Source organism: Trachymyrmex septentrionalis, unplaced genomic scaffold, assembly GCF_001594115.1.
Source record: "Trachymyrmex septentrionalis isolate Tsep2-gDNA-1 unplaced genomic scaffold, Tsep1.0 scaffold14, whole genome shotgun sequence".
Lineage (NCBI taxonomy): Eukaryota > Metazoa > Arthropoda > Insecta > Hymenoptera > Formicidae > Trachymyrmex > Trachymyrmex septentrionalis.
Window position 1 is genome coordinate 3488390 of NW_017304543.1, and position 17942 is coordinate 3506331.

General features: G+C 31.0%; 2 protein-coding genes across 5 annotated transcripts; both read right to left on the reverse strand.

Moving 5' to 3' along the window:
* Positions 1 to 7491: 7491 nt before the first annotated feature.
* LOC108745467 (40S ribosomal protein S12, mitochondrial) lies at positions 7492 to 12079 on the reverse strand. Of its 2 annotated transcripts, none has more exons than XM_018481631.1 (5): positions 11863 to 12079; positions 11639 to 11683; positions 11525 to 11575; positions 7835 to 8059; positions 7492 to 7715 (listed from the first exon to the last, which is right to left on the reverse strand). In XM_018481631.1, the coding sequence occupies exons 1-5, from the start codon at positions 11924 to 11926 to the stop codon at positions 7585 to 7587; spliced, it is 516 nt and encodes a 171-aa protein (XP_018337133.1). In that variant the 5' UTR covers positions 11927 to 12079; the 3' UTR covers positions 7492 to 7584. The 2 variants fall into 2 exon arrangements, with proteins under 2 accessions (XP_018337133.1, XP_018337134.1); XM_018481632.1 differs by having other exon boundaries at positions 11525 to 11572; positions 11863 to 12077.
* A 501-nt stretch (positions 12080 to 12580) lies between these two features.
* Positions 12581 to 14515, reverse strand: LOC108745479 (glycine-rich cell wall structural protein 2-like). Of its 3 annotated transcripts, XM_018481654.1 has the most exons (4): positions 14441 to 14515; positions 13356 to 13515; positions 13056 to 13283; positions 12581 to 13019 (listed from the first exon to the last, which is right to left on the reverse strand). In XM_018481654.1, the coding sequence occupies exons 1-4, from the start codon at positions 14450 to 14452 to the stop codon at positions 12829 to 12831; spliced, it is 591 nt and encodes a 196-aa protein (XP_018337156.1). In that variant the 5' UTR covers positions 14453 to 14515; the 3' UTR covers positions 12581 to 12828. The 3 variants fall into 3 exon arrangements, with proteins under 3 accessions (XP_018337156.1, XP_018337155.1, XP_018337154.1); XM_018481653.1 differs by having other exon boundaries at positions 12581 to 13262; XM_018481652.1 differs by having other exon boundaries at positions 12581 to 13283.
* Positions 14516 to 17942: the final 3427 nt, after the last annotated feature.

A 17942-nucleotide genomic window follows, 5' to 3' on the forward strand; every position in this document is an offset into this window, starting at 1 on the left:
ACATGGTTTATTGCAGATTATACTAAATACAGATGTGCAAAAAGAATTGGCCGCCCACGTATAATAATAATTTTGCTACCCCAGAAATGTGCATATAGTTATTTTAGTTGTTTATATGTAGAAATCAATTAAAAAAGAAATCGTGCTAGAATCGTACTTTTTCTTTTTTTAATTTTAATTCTTAGGTTTAGAAAAAGATAAAGATCGAACCACGATTAAAGTTAATCTAAAATAAAATTCGTAAAAATGAACATATAAGAAAGTAAAATTAATCTATATTGATACAGATGAACAATAGAGAAAAATAATTTTAATAAAGACGCTGCCAATTCAAGAAGCTACTATTTTATCGCGTTTGTTCGCATCTATTATAAATCTATGTTTAATAATTTTATATTTTGATTTTGGCTTATCTACTGTACTATGCACGCATTGCACAATCATTAAGCACCTCTGGATGTCTTGAGTAACAATATTTCGAAATTGATTAGATGAGAATATCTTTTTTATCAGATAATAAATTAAATAAACATAGACGAAAGAAATTACACAGAGAACGTGTAAGAAGATATATGTGTAATGAGATATAATTAGCTCCAAATTTAAATGTAATATCCTATTTAAGAAAAGACTAAAAATTTATGCCTTTTAGTGTATAAATTTTTATAACTTGCAAAATAAAAATTACTTACAAATAAATATTTTTACTTGAGTAATCTAATCGCATTATTATTACAACTTGCGGAAATTGACACTAAATTAACTTATATGAGATATTATTGTAGCATTTTTTTAAATCTATAGAACTGAAGGCAAATATTGTTATCTATTTTTCCTGCTCTTCTTCTCAAATTCTATATGGAAATAGTGAGAATTTGCTTATAATATATACGATACTAGGCATTCTCTCCGATAAAATCGGCAGAACTTCTCAAATCTATATTTATTTGAATCTATATTTATTCGGATTCTCAATCAAGCACCCCGAAAAAGTGTAAATTTGACCGTGTGACTTCTACGCGGTACATCTTGGGTAATGCTAACGCAGTTAGCATTTCAGTACTGAAATTTGGAAGTCTCATGATTTAGAGAGATCTTAACTAAAAAGGATTTGTAACCAGTCAGTGTCTCGACGTCAGCTATAAGAATATGCAAGAATAGTGAAAGATATGGATTCCCATTTAAAAAATTCAAGTTGACATGACCTTGCTACATAAGGTCAATCGCATATGCCCATATAATGCATTACTTAATCCTTTTGTCTTTCTGAAACATTTTTCAAAATAATCCTTGTTTTCTCTCATTTTTAAATAGGGTATTATAAGTAAGATGGTCTGAAACATTAATAATATTGTTTAAAATACAATATAAATACAGAAATAGAGAGAACCTCAATTATTTTACTGCAGCGATTTTTCAAAACTTCATTAACTAGTGAATAATAAGTAATAATTTTAATTAAACTAATTTTTTCTGCTCTTCAACTTAGAACATAAAACTATTTTCCGTATAACGGTGACATATATAATACAATAGTATACACATATAAGGTGATATTTAACTATTCACTTGTAATTCATTTTGCGCAAAATTCTTTAGAAAGAATAAACATATGCAGTATGTTTAAAAATAAATATAATTCTAAATAGAATACGCAGACATCTAAATTGACTTCAGAGCAGAAGGAAAGATTTTCTCTTTTTGATTGTTCTTATCAATGTGACTGATGTGGAAGGATTAAGTTTTAATTTTTAAAATTACAAAATAACATTAAGTATTCGATATGTGTATAAAGATTCCGATGCTCATCCCTTACGAAAAAATACACCGAAGCGTTAATGGTCCGAAATGACTTAAATTGAGTATTAACTTTCAAATAAACCTCCATCTTGAGGATTAACATTTATATATACAGCTTTACGATACTTATAAGTCTACAAACTAAAAGTCTAATGAATCGAATAGAAGAAAGGGTTTTCGTACTAGATATTTTCTTTTTATGCTTATTAATATGATTTATAGAAGTTTATTATTAATTGCGTAGACTTCAAATATTGCAAAGCTAGCAATTCTATGATTCTGTTCAAAAGAAAATTACATTGAAATGCTTAAATGTCATTCTATCTTTCAAGGAAGCATTAATTTATTTTTAAACGAGCACAATAACTCGTTAAACATCATTTTTCAACTTTTGTCTCTCTGAAACCTTTTTCAAAATAATCCTTTTTTCCTCTCGTTTTTAAATAGAATATAAGCGGACATCAGGTAATAATAATGTTTCAAATATGAATACTATAGAAGTCGACTATTTTTTGCAGCATTTTTCAAAACTTCATTCGTCATTTTTCAATAGACGATTTATTTTCTATTGAAAATAAATCAAAAGAATCCATTTTTCATTTACGGGATTCTCTTACGTGTTATGCACGGAAAAAATAATTTGCTAAAGTATCTAAAAATTTTCGTATATTAAAAAATATACTGATTAGATCAATAAGCGAATAATTACTTTTCGATAATTCTCAACATTATTATTCTAATAAAGCAGTAGGCAAACAAATGTCTCTCAGTAAAAATTCTAAACCGTATGAGTGCATTTACCATTATCTCTTTTTGCAAAAAACAATCGTCATTTCACATTATAGTCATGGTTAACACATTCGCAGTTGCTCTCCTATCCGCAGTCTCATTAATATTAAAAAAAATTGATATACAGAATAAAAATAATCTAAGTAAAGGTAATCTAGTAAAAGTTATAAGTTATTAGTACCTTTATTAATAAAAATAATCTAATAAAAGTAATCTACACAATAATAATACAGATTATTGATATACAGATATATAATAAAATGAAAAACGAATTTCGTCAGTGTGAAGGGTTACTTCCGATACGACGACAGAGATGCCTCATTATGTCGGTGTCTCGCGATCACGCCAAATTTAGTCGTCCATTCTGGGCTCCAGATTTGAAGCTTGTCATTCATAGAAAAGCATCCCGGCGCTCAATTCACCGCACAGCCTCCTTTCTTATGTATACAAATTTTTGCTCTTTTGCCTGCATAACCCACATTTCTATGGTGCGCCCATGAAACGGCCGCAACCCGTTATTTGCGATTTTTCCTATGATCGCCGGTCCCGGCAACGGATGAATGCATTCGCCATTTGCATCTGTCTCACGCTCACAGGCACAGCGACGCATCGTAACGGTATCGGATGGACACAACATGTCCACCCCATCGCTTTCCTCGAACGTCTGGATTTGCGACCCATGAATAGCCAGATGCGTTGATAGTTTTCTCAGGGTATTTACAAGTGGCGGGACCGCAAAGTAAGAACGGACACTTGAAATGGACATCATATTCTTTGGGATCTCTTGAATTGAATGGTGACCATGCTATCGCTAATAAATAAATTATATTCATAAAAATACTTAATTCAAGGATTCGCTATCCCGATAATTCTCGAATATTATAATACACATTATATCATATACTGTACATATGCTACTAGTCTAGTTTTCACTAAAGTTCTCAATTCGGTTTTACTTCGGTGCAATATACTATTTCTATTGGAAGTACAGATCTTGTGGATCGAAGCGGGAGTGAAAAGTGAACACAATCAAACACATTCTAATCGACTTAAATTTTGATTCTACGTCGTATCAAGTGTAAATGAGTTCCAAAACTAGACCACTGTTACCAAATATAAGTACCACAAGATAACTGCGTGTTTCAATCATGCAATGTGTACGTGATTCGTCATTATCACTCATCCATGAGCTGATCAACGCAATTGTTGACTTATTGTACAGAGTTACACGCCGATATTCATAACCCGTATTATAAGCTGTCTTAAGATGTCTTAAATAGTGACTTCAAATGCTAACGCGGCTCTTTAATTGATTTATGACTCATGATGTCTTAAGACTATACTTAAGTCTTAAATATAAGAATCAATTATGAATACCAATCACAATCGTAAAAGTAAGAAGTGAACAGAAGCCTCTCATGTTTGCTCTTTGATCTTTATTTGTTTCTCAAGGAAAAATCTCATGCAAAAAATCTATAATTTATGAAATCAATCTCAATAAAATCATATTAAAAATGATTTACATTTAAAATGAATTATACTTATCACATTTTTTTTCTTGTATCTTTTATCTGTGTCATATAATGTTGTATAATTATTATTAATAATAAACAATATGTGATCACAAAGCATCAATATATAATTTTTATTATGTATTACTCCTTATTCAATATTATATGTAAATTATTTAAAATGCAAAATAATTTAAAAATGCAAAATAATTTTCCATTAATGACAATACTTTACAGAAATAATATGTAAATAATGTAATGTATGGAATTAAAAAATATATTAATTATTGAAAAAAGACCTTTAAGACATCTCAGGTAAATTATTCGCACAAAATAAATGTACCTTTACTTTTGATGATTTATGCTCTTTCCCTTATATTTAAATTCCTTTTTTCTACCCTTTGATGTAACCTTGGATACGTCATTGTTAGATTTCCAACTTTCAATATTACAAAGAGTTGCAAAATAGGAAAAAAATGCATCAGTTTCATTTTTCATTTAGCTTTCTGACCTACAAACAATTATTTGAGCTTTGCTTATTTTCAATGATTATTTGTTGCGAAAACTCTTTCGTTTGTTTTTTTATTTCGACACACCTTTACACTTCAAAAATCGATTTATTTCTTGACTTGAATTCCTTTCTTTGTTACTCGATGAAGATGGATCGCTTCAACGTAACGGTAGATGTATATCCCGAAAAGGAATATATTTGAATTAAGTTGTAATTCGAAATATATTAACAAATATTAAAACGGAACTTACTTATTAAGAGACCCGACCCGAATTTTAAAGACATAAAAATTATTATGGAATAAAGCAAATCAATTTAACAATTAATAATTGATTTTACGAATAATCTTTATTGTTATATTTTTGTAAGCATGATCCGCAGAATTAAACTCGCCAATATGGACAGATATATTAATTTTATAAATGAAATAATTTTATTAAAAATTATACATATATAAAATAACGGGACAGCTGAGTATAAAAAGAAATGCTTGTGATGGAAAGAAAGTAGTAGTCGAACTGCAGAATTTTCAGAAAGAAGAGATTGTCCGGTGTCCGATTACTAAGCCGTTCGGCAAAGAGTTAGGCACAATCGTGCGACAGCACAGAAAATGTTTACTCGCCATTTGTTTGAGAAGCTTTTGACAGCACTGTTAGTCATTTGAAGATTTATTGTAAACTTTCTTTCAATTTTGTTACCGTTGTTGAATCAGTTCACAACGATGATTCTGCTCAGAGATTCTTTGTAGACGTCCTTGTTTGAAATGATTTCGTATTTTATCTCAAATACATACTGTGTTATGTATTTATTAGAATACATTTAGTTGTACAGCATTTCGACTCTGATACTGTAATCACAAAATTCTAAATCAGGACATTTGCACTTTGTTTTCATCGAAAGCAATTAAGAATATATATATTTTTTTATTACGATTTTCCTACTTTATTATCATTATCTGCTGTAGAAATTGACTTTTAAATATTAAAAGAAAAAAAGTTGCAAGATAAAAAAAATGAAGTATGAACCGAAAGGTATAACAGATAAATTCACATTTATTACTTGCAACATTAGCAAATTTAATTTTCATGTCACTTATTTAAATCTAAATTCTATCTGCCGATTTAATACGTAAAAAGCATATTAGCTTTTATTATTATATGTATATTTTTAAAAGATAGACGTTAGAAGAACTTGGGAGGAATTGTTAGATAAAGAGTTCAGTGCTTAAAGGTTTAACCTTAGCATCTTTGAATTTTCTATTTAAACTTATACTTCCGGTAGCATAAACTGATCATTTATCATCATTTGACATCAAAATGACGTTTAACGAATTGCTACCTGGATATTGACCTATTAATCATTTCCTATTGGAAATATCTTTTACATATTTTACAAAATAATTAATAATTAATTTTTTATTTATTTAATTAATTTATTTCATTTATTTAACTATTAATTATTTATTTTATAAAATATATAAACAATTATTTTCAATAGTTTTGACAGTAAAAAAATGTTAATTTATTAATGCTAGAAATTATTTTTTAATAATACAAACTGAAATATCTTGATATAATCAAAAATAAAAAAAAATTGCATTTTAATATAAATATAAATAAAAATAAAAATAGGAAAAGCTCCTGCATGATTTTTATAATTCTGCAATTTTAAATTCTATTCGTAGTTCAACAAATTCTAAATATCTATAAGTAACACAAATAATTAACACCATGACGTCAGCTATACTTTCCGCAAAATATAAAAGATATATACATATTACGGAAGTTTCATGAAATATTCTGGTGTACGCACGCCTCGTGGCGCTATTATCCCTTGAGATAGAGACCGCCCTTGGGATAAGCCTATTCTATAACAGGTTCTCATTCATACAATATATATAAATAATCCAAATTAAAAAAAGAACGAATAACGAAAAAACGAATTTTCAGAAATTTCTGTACAAATTTTTTATTTCTATCTAATTTAAATTACTTTAATATTTAATATTAAAAACCCCAATTTTCAATGTAAAGAATTATTTTATCATTCAAATTCGATTGAAGGATTCAAATTCAACCTCTGTGCACGATATTTATTAAAAAAGATTTGTATAAGAATCTTTCTTCACTTCTAAAGATTTCAAGTTGAGAGCCGATCTTCTCCAAATATCGGGATATTGGTCAGCATGTCATATGGTCGTTGGTCGCTGGTCGATGACCGCGTGGGCGAATGAAGATTGTGCAGATGCGCGAGGACCAACCCCTCTGTAATAATGTCGAAAAAGCGGATGCTGTGTCACAACCCTTTTCTCATTGTGCTCCGATAGCAGTCCACCGTTACAATAACGAACCCGCGAGCCAGGTAACGGTAAATGTGTGGTGGAGTTCAACATGTCAAAAGTGTGTCAAAGGGCCGCAATTTTCACGGGCTAATCTCTAAACCGTGACGTCCCAAAAATTGCTTTCCATCATGATTGCGAGGGTGAGCTATGTTGATCGATTATGCGAAATCGAAATGTCTTGATCATCTTTAACGTATTATATCTTTAATGTACATTAAATGTATATTAAAAAGTCGTATTTAGAATTCAGGAATTTTATATCACATTCCTTGATCGGTGCTTAACATTCTCATAATATCGCAATTTTATTGTTTATATAAATGCAAAATTTTTTAAATCTTAATTCAGAAATGTAAAATTCCCGAGGTAGATTAATTAAATAATACTTTACATTATATCTCATTAGAAATACTTGCCATCATTTCCGTACTATTCAATAATCCTGCAACGATGCATTTTCAAAATTAAGAATGCGGTTTTTAGGAACTAATTATTTATTTTTCATTAATACCGATCGTACATTAACATAAGTATAGACAATAATGGTATAGTTGACAATGGTCCTTTTTTTTTTTACAGAAATTACATTAATTTTGTCAGACATACGTATGATAACAATTAATAGTTATAAATTAATCGCGCTTAGATACATGTGGCAAATCGTACTTTCCACGCACGCATTTTATTTTAACTCCAGGTGTATCTCGCAGTCGTGCATTCTTGCACAGCACTATATTATGCTCCTGCAGATTATGACCGACTCCTGAAATAATTTAATTCATCTAAATTTTCTAACGCGTACTACATGACGCCTCAAGTTCCTGGCAGGACAATGACTCGAATGCAGTATTGCTATAAATTAGAATTATTTTGAGATCTTACCGGGAACATATGCCGTCATTTCTTTGCCGTTTGACAATTTCACAACGACGCATTTTCGATTCGCAGAGTTAGGCTTCTTCGGTTTTCTGATAACAGTTTTTAAAATTACGCCCTTCATAAATGGTGCACCATCGAAAGGATTCTTCGAAACTCTGGGCTTTCTGTATGGTCCGCCTCTTTTATGCATTTGCATTAAAGAACTTCCAAATCTAATTTGTTCCAATCCTAGATCGATATAAATAATCACGCAATCATTTCCCGTAATCAGGTAGAAAATATAATAATAATATAATTCAGAAAAATAGAGTTATCGATTTTATTATGACAATAAATATATATATATATGTGTGTGTATATATATGTGTGTATATATTAAAAAATATATTACATAATGAATAATAATAATAATAATAATATTAATATAAATATTATTATAATAATATTCATTATGTAATATACTCTTTCATTGTTCTCAACATAAAAATTGGTAATTTAGACTCTTACATGCCCTTTATTATATTTATTGTTTATTGAAATCAAGAGTCTTTTGTTCTTATTAATCTTATTACGACAATCGAAAAATATCTATAAGCAATTTTCTATACATCTTCATCTTTAATTATAATTGGCGGAATTTATTTGTTACTTCGCACATGTTTCGATAAATTTTCATAATTTTTAATCATTATCAAAGATATTGCCAATTATTAATATATTATTAGAATGTATTTAGAATTCAAGATAAGCGTGATATTTTGTTTTTTCAATATTTATAAAAAAATAAATAATCATAACATAAAAAGAAATGTAACGAATTGCGAAACATGTAAGATTCTTCTCCATGAAAAAGCGAAAAAGATCCCCAAAGAATGGAAGAACTATGTGGTGAGAATGAAAACTTTCGTAAATAGTATCAACAATCAACATGAGAAAGGAACAAAATCCCTTCTGAAAAGTAAGATAATTGACGTAGTAATCCACACAACCGTAAAAACCTTATTTTAAGCCTATATTGAAATTTTACTGTTTGATCTTTGCATTCTTAATATCTTTTGTCCGTTTACAAGATCGTTAATTTGCAAAATAGTAAAAATGAAACTAACACATGTTTCTTGCAAAATGCATGGCATTATACATTCAAAAACATCGTTGTGTTAATATTGACGTAACAAATTTATTCACGATTCATAATTATTCTAATATTATTCTTGCAAATTTAATTTATACGGTTTAAAAAATATAATTTAAAAAAAAGTGCATCATTCTAAATTTCAATCATTAAAAATTTTGTGATCTTTATATAAAATATAATGAATAAATAAATTAATTTTGGCATTTGCTTCTAGCACGCAATATTATCGGTATACCTAACAAAATAAAACATCTTGTAAAAAAGAATAATATTTGGTCACAAAATATTCACGTTTGGTTCGAGAGATTATGTAAAATGAGTATCGTACAACGGTATATTTGTTAAAAAGGATCGTTATGGAGTGATCAGTTTTCGAGAATGAAAACTGTCGGAGGTGACATGAACAATTTTAGAATTGCCTGCCAGAGCCATGACATTTTACGATCATCAAGATTTTACCTAAAGAAAGTACCATTGATCATATCGAGAGAGTTAGTTGACCACCGTCCATCAATACGACAGATGTCCAATGGCATAGTGACTAATCCGTCCTAACTCCTCCTCACTCTGCCAGACGCTATTATATACGAAAGGCAAACCCTTTTCTTACCCATGAATACGTAAGATTACATTGCGAAAATTTTCGACGTCGGTGTTGCGCTTTGTTGCATAGTTACGTCGCAAATCCTCTTCCTTTCTTTCCCTGTTTCCTTCATTTCTTCGAGAAATCTTTTTTGTTATGATTGCGATCTTACAATTGAAAAATGCGAATTTCAGAATTCTTCTTTTCATCTTTAGTCATAAAAGTTACATCATAACAATTGGGACCAATAAGTTAATGCTAAATAAATTAATATTTGTTACATCAAATTAATGAATTGCCAAGATGTAAATATAAAGCAGCGATTACGTTCATTCATAAGATATCTAAAAACATTTACAAAGTCGAAATAAACGACATATGATTGGATTCTTCATCAAAAATTAATTCGTTTTATTTTAGTTAGTAAAAAATATTTGTTTATTCATTTGTAATTTTTTTTTACGAAAGTATATGGCATAAGATTTAACATAATCGTAGAATGTTACGGCTCTGACAGGCAATTCTAAAATTGTCAATGTCATTTCCGACAACTTTCATTCTCGAAAACTGACATAAGCATGTTCCACAACGAGCATCTTTTTTATCGAATATATTATACAAAAAACTCAACAGCTTGGATAAGAAATCGAAACGGAAGATGGAAATATTAGAAATATAAACATTTATAATACAAAAACTAAATATAAACAAGAAAGTTCTATCCAGGCCATCAAATTAACAAAACGCAAGATCTCTAATTCTGATAAGGCATCGTTTGCGAACACTCTCACGAATGCTGTCATGAATGGATCACAGACCCGCCCTTTGTAGGGTTGCGAGAAAAGCGGAAAGAGGGAAACACGCGGATAGTGCCTGATCCCATAGCAACAACTGGTCAACCGCAAATGGACACGTCACACCCTTCAATTCCCAGCGATTTTCGCTAGTGGTCACAAGGGCTCCGTCTTTACGCAGCGCGAGCCCTTTCTTGCGAAGTATACGAATAGATCCCTTTGGTATTTGGAGATCTCTGTCCATGGGGATCAAAGAGGTGAGGGCTGCACGTATTTTTGCGGCAGAAGAATTCTGGCCATGATGGGAATCTAGCCGACTTCCTATGAGATTCGACCACTTCTTTGACAGAATCCAGATCCAAGCAGAAAATCGCAAAGATATGTATCTATAGGTGATTATAGATGGTTCGGAGGGGACCAATCTAGTCACGCTTAAAAGAAATGCGATGTTTCACACAACTCTAACGTTTCACACAATTTCATGTAAATAAGTCATCAAACTACTAATATACATTTATCTTGATTTTTTATTTTCAAACATTTCTCACACGTCCTTCATACGAAAAAATTTTGCATTTAATCACGAAATTAAGTACATCATGTTAAATATTTATAATATTATAAACAATTAATAATTATATAATTATACAATTTTCAAAAATTTAAACAAATTGATATCTTGTAATGATTACGCTAGTTTTTATAATTAAGAATAGTAAATGGAAATAAGATTGAATTTTGTATTTAAAAAAAATATCACAAAATATTACTTAAAAACAATGTCTAAAATAACATTCCGTTCAGAAATAACAAGTCATTTAAATTTAAGAACAAATTTTCCTTGACTTTTCTTTTAGTTATTCAATCATAAAATAAAGGCTCTTATTTTTGTCAATATTAGCTTGAATTTCCAGCACTAAATTCAAGTGACAATAAATCAATTGTTATAAAAAAAATATGAACATCTAATTATGTTGAAATTACTTTCTGCTTTGAATGAGAGTTGAATTCCGATATATAAAACAGGGGGTTCACATTACACAAATGACAGAGTGCAGCACAGTGAATCATTACATTCTTGTTGTTTTCTAATGTTAAACAAAAGTGATTACTGTGTTACACTGTTACTTGCTGGAAAGGTTATGATTATGACTTGCATAGAGATTTAAAAATTTTATTACCTTGCAATGCTGTGCTCACACATATCCTTGTGACATTCAGTATATTTCCTGCTAATGGCAAGTACAAGATTTCAGTTCATTTGTTATAAATAAATTGACATTATAAAATATTACCTTGGCTATAGCTGTCCCTACAAAATTTCGTAGTAAGGTTGCTACCTGAAATAAATAAGATAATCAAATTATATTGTCAAAACTAAAATAATCTGATTATGTATAAATCAAATAAAAACTTTAGAAAAGCATTTATTATGACAGTAACCACTCTTTATTCCGAAATTAAATTAGAGGTTAGATAACTAAAAAATTAATTATATCGTATCGCGTAACGATCGTACTTTGAATGGTATTTGCTATGCAAGTTCTCGCTATATTCATTACACTTTTGGCCAGGAAATTCATGACTAACGTAATTAATACACTTTTCTTACAGTAACTTAACCTCACTGAATGTTGTTTAATCTATTTTGAACATATGATTGTTCATTAACGCCACCTAGTGACGAAGTAGCGACTAACTTACATAAAGTAGAAATTTTATTTATCGACTTTCGAAAAACTAATCTAACTGTTGTGTAATTTTATTATTCATATTTCTTGGTTTTTGTATTTAATTCCGTTTTATTATTTTATAAAAATATATTTTGTCTATTTATTTTCGATATTACATGTTGAGATACAAAGATGTCGCATACATGTACGTAACGTACACGTTAGATGGTTCTTTAAAAAATGCATATCTTAAGAAAATAGTAGAAACACATATTAATAGTATTAATTAATAGTATTAAAATGATATTAATATTTTATAAACAATATTCCACAAATATAAAAATAATCTAAAAAAAAAAAGAAAAAATGAAAACAAAAAAATATTATATTATATTTACTCTGATACAAAAATGTTAATTGTTCATAAGAAACACATCTAACATATGATAGTTACATAATAGTCTCCGAGAAACCAAAATTGATCAATTCCATTTTTTATCAATTTCTTTTTTATTATTTTAATATTATTAAAGTAATTAATTTATTAATTTCATTATTTTCTTCTTTTATTTTACAGATTAATCAATTTAATTTCCAAAAGATCGCTGATCGTAATTCACCCTCGCCGTAAGAATGGAGACATAAAAAAGGTACTGCGGATTACTAAAAAATATAAAATTTATTTGGAAGTCGCACGATATAAAACTTGAGAGTGATAGGGCCAATCAGGACAAAGTTGACAAGAGAAATTGAAGGATCATGGACGTTTCGCGACACCGCGTGTGTCAGATAATTGATCAGTCGCCGCGTCTTCACCATCCGTGACCGGCACCTAGACCGGCACCATAACCGGCACCGTAACCGGCACCTAGACCAGCATGACTGAAACCAGCACCATGTCCCGATCTCGCGCCATATCCGAGTCCAGCACCATATCCGAGTCCCGCACCGTGTCCAAGACCACCCCTCGCGCCGTATCCCAATCCGGTGCCATATGCGGCTCCTGCGGTTCCTGCGGTTCCTGCGGCTCCTGCGGTTCCTGCGGCACCGTGTCCGAGTCCTCCTAGATTCGCACCACCGTATCCTGGACCACCAGAATAACCAATACGATAAGCCAGAGGAGCGCTGTATCCATGAGACGCTATGGGTACGCTGCTGTAGCTGTAAGCGGGTGCGGAAATGCCGTGACCCGAGGAGACAATTGCCGGGACAACCGGGATACCACCGAGATAACCTTGTCCGTGACCTGAAATCGGAAGGGCGTAACCTTCACAATCAAGATAAAATTAGGTACCCGCGCAAATCATCGGGCGTCAAGGTCTTTTAAACCGGAAATTACCTCCGTAAGCCGATCCTGCAATCAGAGAATTTCCTAATCCACCGTATCCTCCATATCCTCCATAACCCAACCCTAAGATACCCCTCTTTTCCTGTTTCTTTTCTACTTGTGTTTCTTCGCCATAAATAGGCATTGCCAGGCTGAGAATGGCTAATACAAGCTGCAAGAAATTTATTCAATTAAGTATTGTGGGTAAAGATAAATATACATTATGTTTTATATTAGTTTTCTAGTAAAGTTAAATGCACGTTGTGTAAAATTAAGTATACATTATGTTTTATATTAGTTTATTTTCTCATGAAACGATTAGGTTAACGGTAAGTCCCCTTTTTAGACCTAAACTAATATAGTTTTTCCTATTTAAAGCACAAACGAATATACGCATGTTTGATATATATTTACAAAGCGAGAGAAAGAAAATAATTTTTGTGTTGCGCATGTAGTACAACACAAAAAAAAAAACAAATCTAAAATCCTTTTGTAATGGACGTAAAAAGAAAAACATTTTTTAAAATATCTCGAACAACGAATACCATATTTCACAAAAATACAGAAAATACGTGAGACATGTGCATAAACAAAAAAATAAAAATCATTCTAGAATATCTATAATAAAAAAAAAATAATATTAGTATCACATATCGTGAAATAATCAAAAAATCGTATCAGAAATATCTTGTAATGAAATCCATTTATGGGGCGCGTAAAATCATTCTAATTAAAGAAAACAAGAAAGTCAAAATAACGTCATGTTGATTGAATCGTGACGAAAAAAATGAAATTCAAATTAATAACGACAAATGGGGTACGAGGGTCACAAATGGAGGGATCTTGCTCAGGGACGGGAACAGTGGCGGGATTTGGTATTTGCGGCAATGAGCTTTCGAGTTCCTAACGCCTAATAATAATAATAATAATAATAATAATAATAATAATAACGACAAATTGATATTATTTTGACTTTCCTGTTCTCCTTGGGGTGAATTATTTTTCCGTAAATATTGATAAATCACGAGATCTCCCTCGAATGCAGTATCATGACGATTCCAGTTACTCGGAGAAATAGAATTAGAATTAGAACTCACTATAGCGTTCATGGTGGCGGTAATGGTGTGGCGATGCAGAGATCACTACTGAAACTGATGCGGATCTTACGCGACACACCCCCTTTTATACCGGTGGAGTCTTTTCTCACAGCATTGCATCTCGCCGAGACGAATTACACGTGTATCGCACGTCTATACGCGATACCTCGCTCACTCACACACATACGCACGTAAATAGAGATGTAGGAGCAGTTATAGCAAATGCAATAGTACCGCTGGCAAGAAGGTAGAGGTACGCGTAGCTAATACGCCTTTCTAAAATGATTTTTCTAGCGAACTCGTCACGAAAATTCTTTGTTAGACTGCGCGATCGACTTGCGTCGGTGGGAATTAAAAATCGATCTATCAATCCCCCGCAGGAGACACCGTTATTCTCGATGAAACGTTTGGATTAACGTATAAGAACAATGTGGAATTATCAGATTTCTTGTAGAACTTCTTTCGCTGAATGAAATTAGAAGGGTTGAGAATTACAAATAAGATCAAATCGATAGGAAGATTTTATTATTGATAAGTTACTTCTATTTTTCTTTTAATTTTGTAAAACTGGATTCTTTCAACAAAACAAAATAGGAACTTTCGCGCAACAATTTTTTATCACATTAAAGACATGTAATCGTGTCATTTTTTTAAATTGAGATCTCGTAAATCCGTGGACTCTCTCTCTCTCTCTCTCTCTTTCAAAGTGATTATTTCACTTTGAAGGTAAAGCCAAGATACTTTATCTGGTAAAATCCTGTTATTTCATCTACATTATGGATAGGATTATAATTCGAAAGGATAATGGGTTACTCAACCTAGAATTAGTTAACTCGAACTTAAGCCAAACTCGATACAATTAATCCCCACGAATGTAAAAGATATTGCATGACATACATCGCTGATATAACTATACGCTTTTGGCGTATTTAATATGTTACATACGTAAATGTAATTTTCCGGCTTTAAACGTTTAAACATATAATACCATTAGTATTAATTTTGATTTATTGATATGATACAGCGTGCTTTTTCTGCACATCTTAAATTTCATATATGACGAAACTTTCACTGTCGCCCGGCTCTGCGACGACGGTTTTCGATTGCAGCATTACGTAAAAACATGAAGACATTTTTTCCGTTCAGTTTACCTCTTGTTGCAGTCCCTTTCTGTAGCAACCTATCATATGTCCCGTGATTGACGAAATAATAAGAAGAGAAAGAGTATAAATGAGAAGAAGTAAATAAATAAAGAAATCTAACATAGTTTAGAATCAACCTTGTTTTTTCAGATTCTGAAAAAATATTTGTCGATAACAATAATATGAATAATATATATATGTTTGCTTTTTTTAATTCATGGTATAATTTAAAATATAAGTGAAACAAAAATTCTTTTTTGCAACTAAATGGTGAAAAAAGGATTAATTGTTAAACGGCGCCATATATCACTGTCCGCTGCAAGCGTTATCTTCCTGTTACTTCGACGCCACTCGGGATAATCGCCGTTTTACAAATGGTCTGCCATGAACTCGATTCGACAGCAGGCCGTTATTAAATTAGCAGAAAAATCCTCGTTAATCATGAGAAAGAGGGCAGGAGGTACACCCTCGAGCCTTCGAAAGGGCCATGAGTCCGGTTTTACGTCAGTGCAACGATAGGCTCAGCGGTATCGGAGCACGTCAAACAATAAAGCACGTCATATCGTTAATTTTCTGCGGGGGGGAAGAGAGAAAGTTTTATCGCATCAAAGGTCGCCCGCGAACAATTGTTGCATAAGCCAAGCACAATATGAGGGGTAGGGGGTTGCACTGGCGTACTCCACCTGACCAGTGCAGGCCAGACAAGAAATCGCTGCAGCAGCCGCCGATCGGACTTGTACATACATGATATCGAATGTAAGCATTATATTTCTTTGTTTTTATTGTACTATCTCCTATTTTTTTCTAGCCTTGCAATGTTTGACTAACCCTTAGGGAAAATTAACTTTTAACGAAGTTAAAATTTTTTAAAATAATTAAGAGCCGGTTGTTCCACCTTTTGGTAAATTTTACCTGTTGGGTAAGCAAGATTACCGAATCACATGTGCGGATTACTAGATTTATCTCACAGGTTTACCAAATCTCAAAATTTACTAAAAAGTGGAACAACTGGCCCTAAGAGTTTAAAAAATTTTGAGGTAATTTAAAATGTGCAAAAGATTAAGCCAAAGTAACATAAAGTTTTGAAAGTTTTCAAGGATAACTTTAATACAATTGGCACAGCGCGTTAGTTTCTCTCAGTTATTTTTTTAAGTAAGTTTTAAAGTTACTTTAAAGCAGTGCTGGGATTTAGTTGCATATTTCGGTCGATTTTCAGCTTTGTCAGTGTGCCCTGCTCCTTTTACTTCATCAATCCGCGCGCAGCCTCTAAATGTCGATTGGCATTTATAAATTCAAATTTACCTTTATTTCTTAGGTTTTCTCTACAGTAAATTTTAACTATTTTTTCAAATTTTTCTAAAGTAAATTTTCCCAAAGGAATTAATTTCGTCATTTAAATAACAAAACATTGTATTCTATAAACGTATTTCTTAAAACATTGCATTTAAAATAAAAATTTTTAAATGCTACATAAAAAGAATATTTTTAACTATAAAAATTATGGATACTTTTCTTATATGATGACGTGATAAATAAAAAAAAATAATATTTTATTTTCTATAAAAATGCGAAATGCTTGTATCCTTTTTTTATCTATAAATTTTGATTGATTCATAGAATTTTTTTACAATTAATGATTTCTTGAAAATTGTGTATATTACGAATTGCATGAAAAGGATGTACAACAATTTTTCTTTAGAGAGTACGAACGTCAGAACCGGATATCAATAAAGAACAGCGTAACTTCTTTTAAAAATACACAACTCGAGGTAATAAAATAAAACGTACGATTAAACGGCTGTTTCAGATTCAACTTTGCGGATTCTTATTGCGAAATGCGCTCGTAATTCTGATCGCGCGAACACCGATAATGCGAAAACATGTCGGCGATGCGATGGCTGATAATATATCAATGCATCTTATTACTACCCGCAACGAAGTAGTGTAAAATTATTTAATTGTTGGACATAAAAACAGCCTCAATGATCAGATACTACAAAGTCCGGAATTTTTCATTTAGCAAAATTAATCGAGTGATTTGCTCATATACTAATAATAGCGTAATACTGACGCAATATTCTGTGGTATTTATTAATAACATATATTTGCAACGCATATATACATTGCAGATATATGTTTACATGCGTTCTATACATTTTGGATTGCAGCACATTAATAATTATAATTACTGATTCTAAAATTATATGGGAAAATTATACTGTAATTAATTACATTTAATTATTAATAAATTAATATTATAATTAAGTTTATTATTAGTTATTAAATAAAGTATTATAATTATAATAATTAAAATAATAAAATATTTAGTCATGTATCAAAAAAATCGATAATATATAATA

Bases quoted from the DNA above. Each gene is read 5' to 3' on its own strand.
- LOC108745467 (XM_018481631.1), bottom strand. From the start codon at position 11,926: ATGAATTTCCTGGCCAAAAGTGTAATGAATATAGCGAGAACTTGCATA. The intron at 11,576-11,638 runs GTAATATTTTAT...ACTTGCCATTAG, and splicing joins TAGGGACAGCTATAGCCAAG to CAGGAAATATACTGAATGTC. The intron at 7,716-7,834 runs GTAAGATCTCAA...AAATTATTTCAG, and splicing joins AATGACGGCATATGTTCCCG to GAGTCGGTCATAATCTGCAG.
- LOC108745479 (XM_018481652.1), bottom strand. The intron at 13,284-13,355 runs GTAATTTCCGGT...TTGATTGTGAAG, and splicing joins TGCAGGATCGGCTTACGGAG to GTTACGCCCTTCCGATTTCA.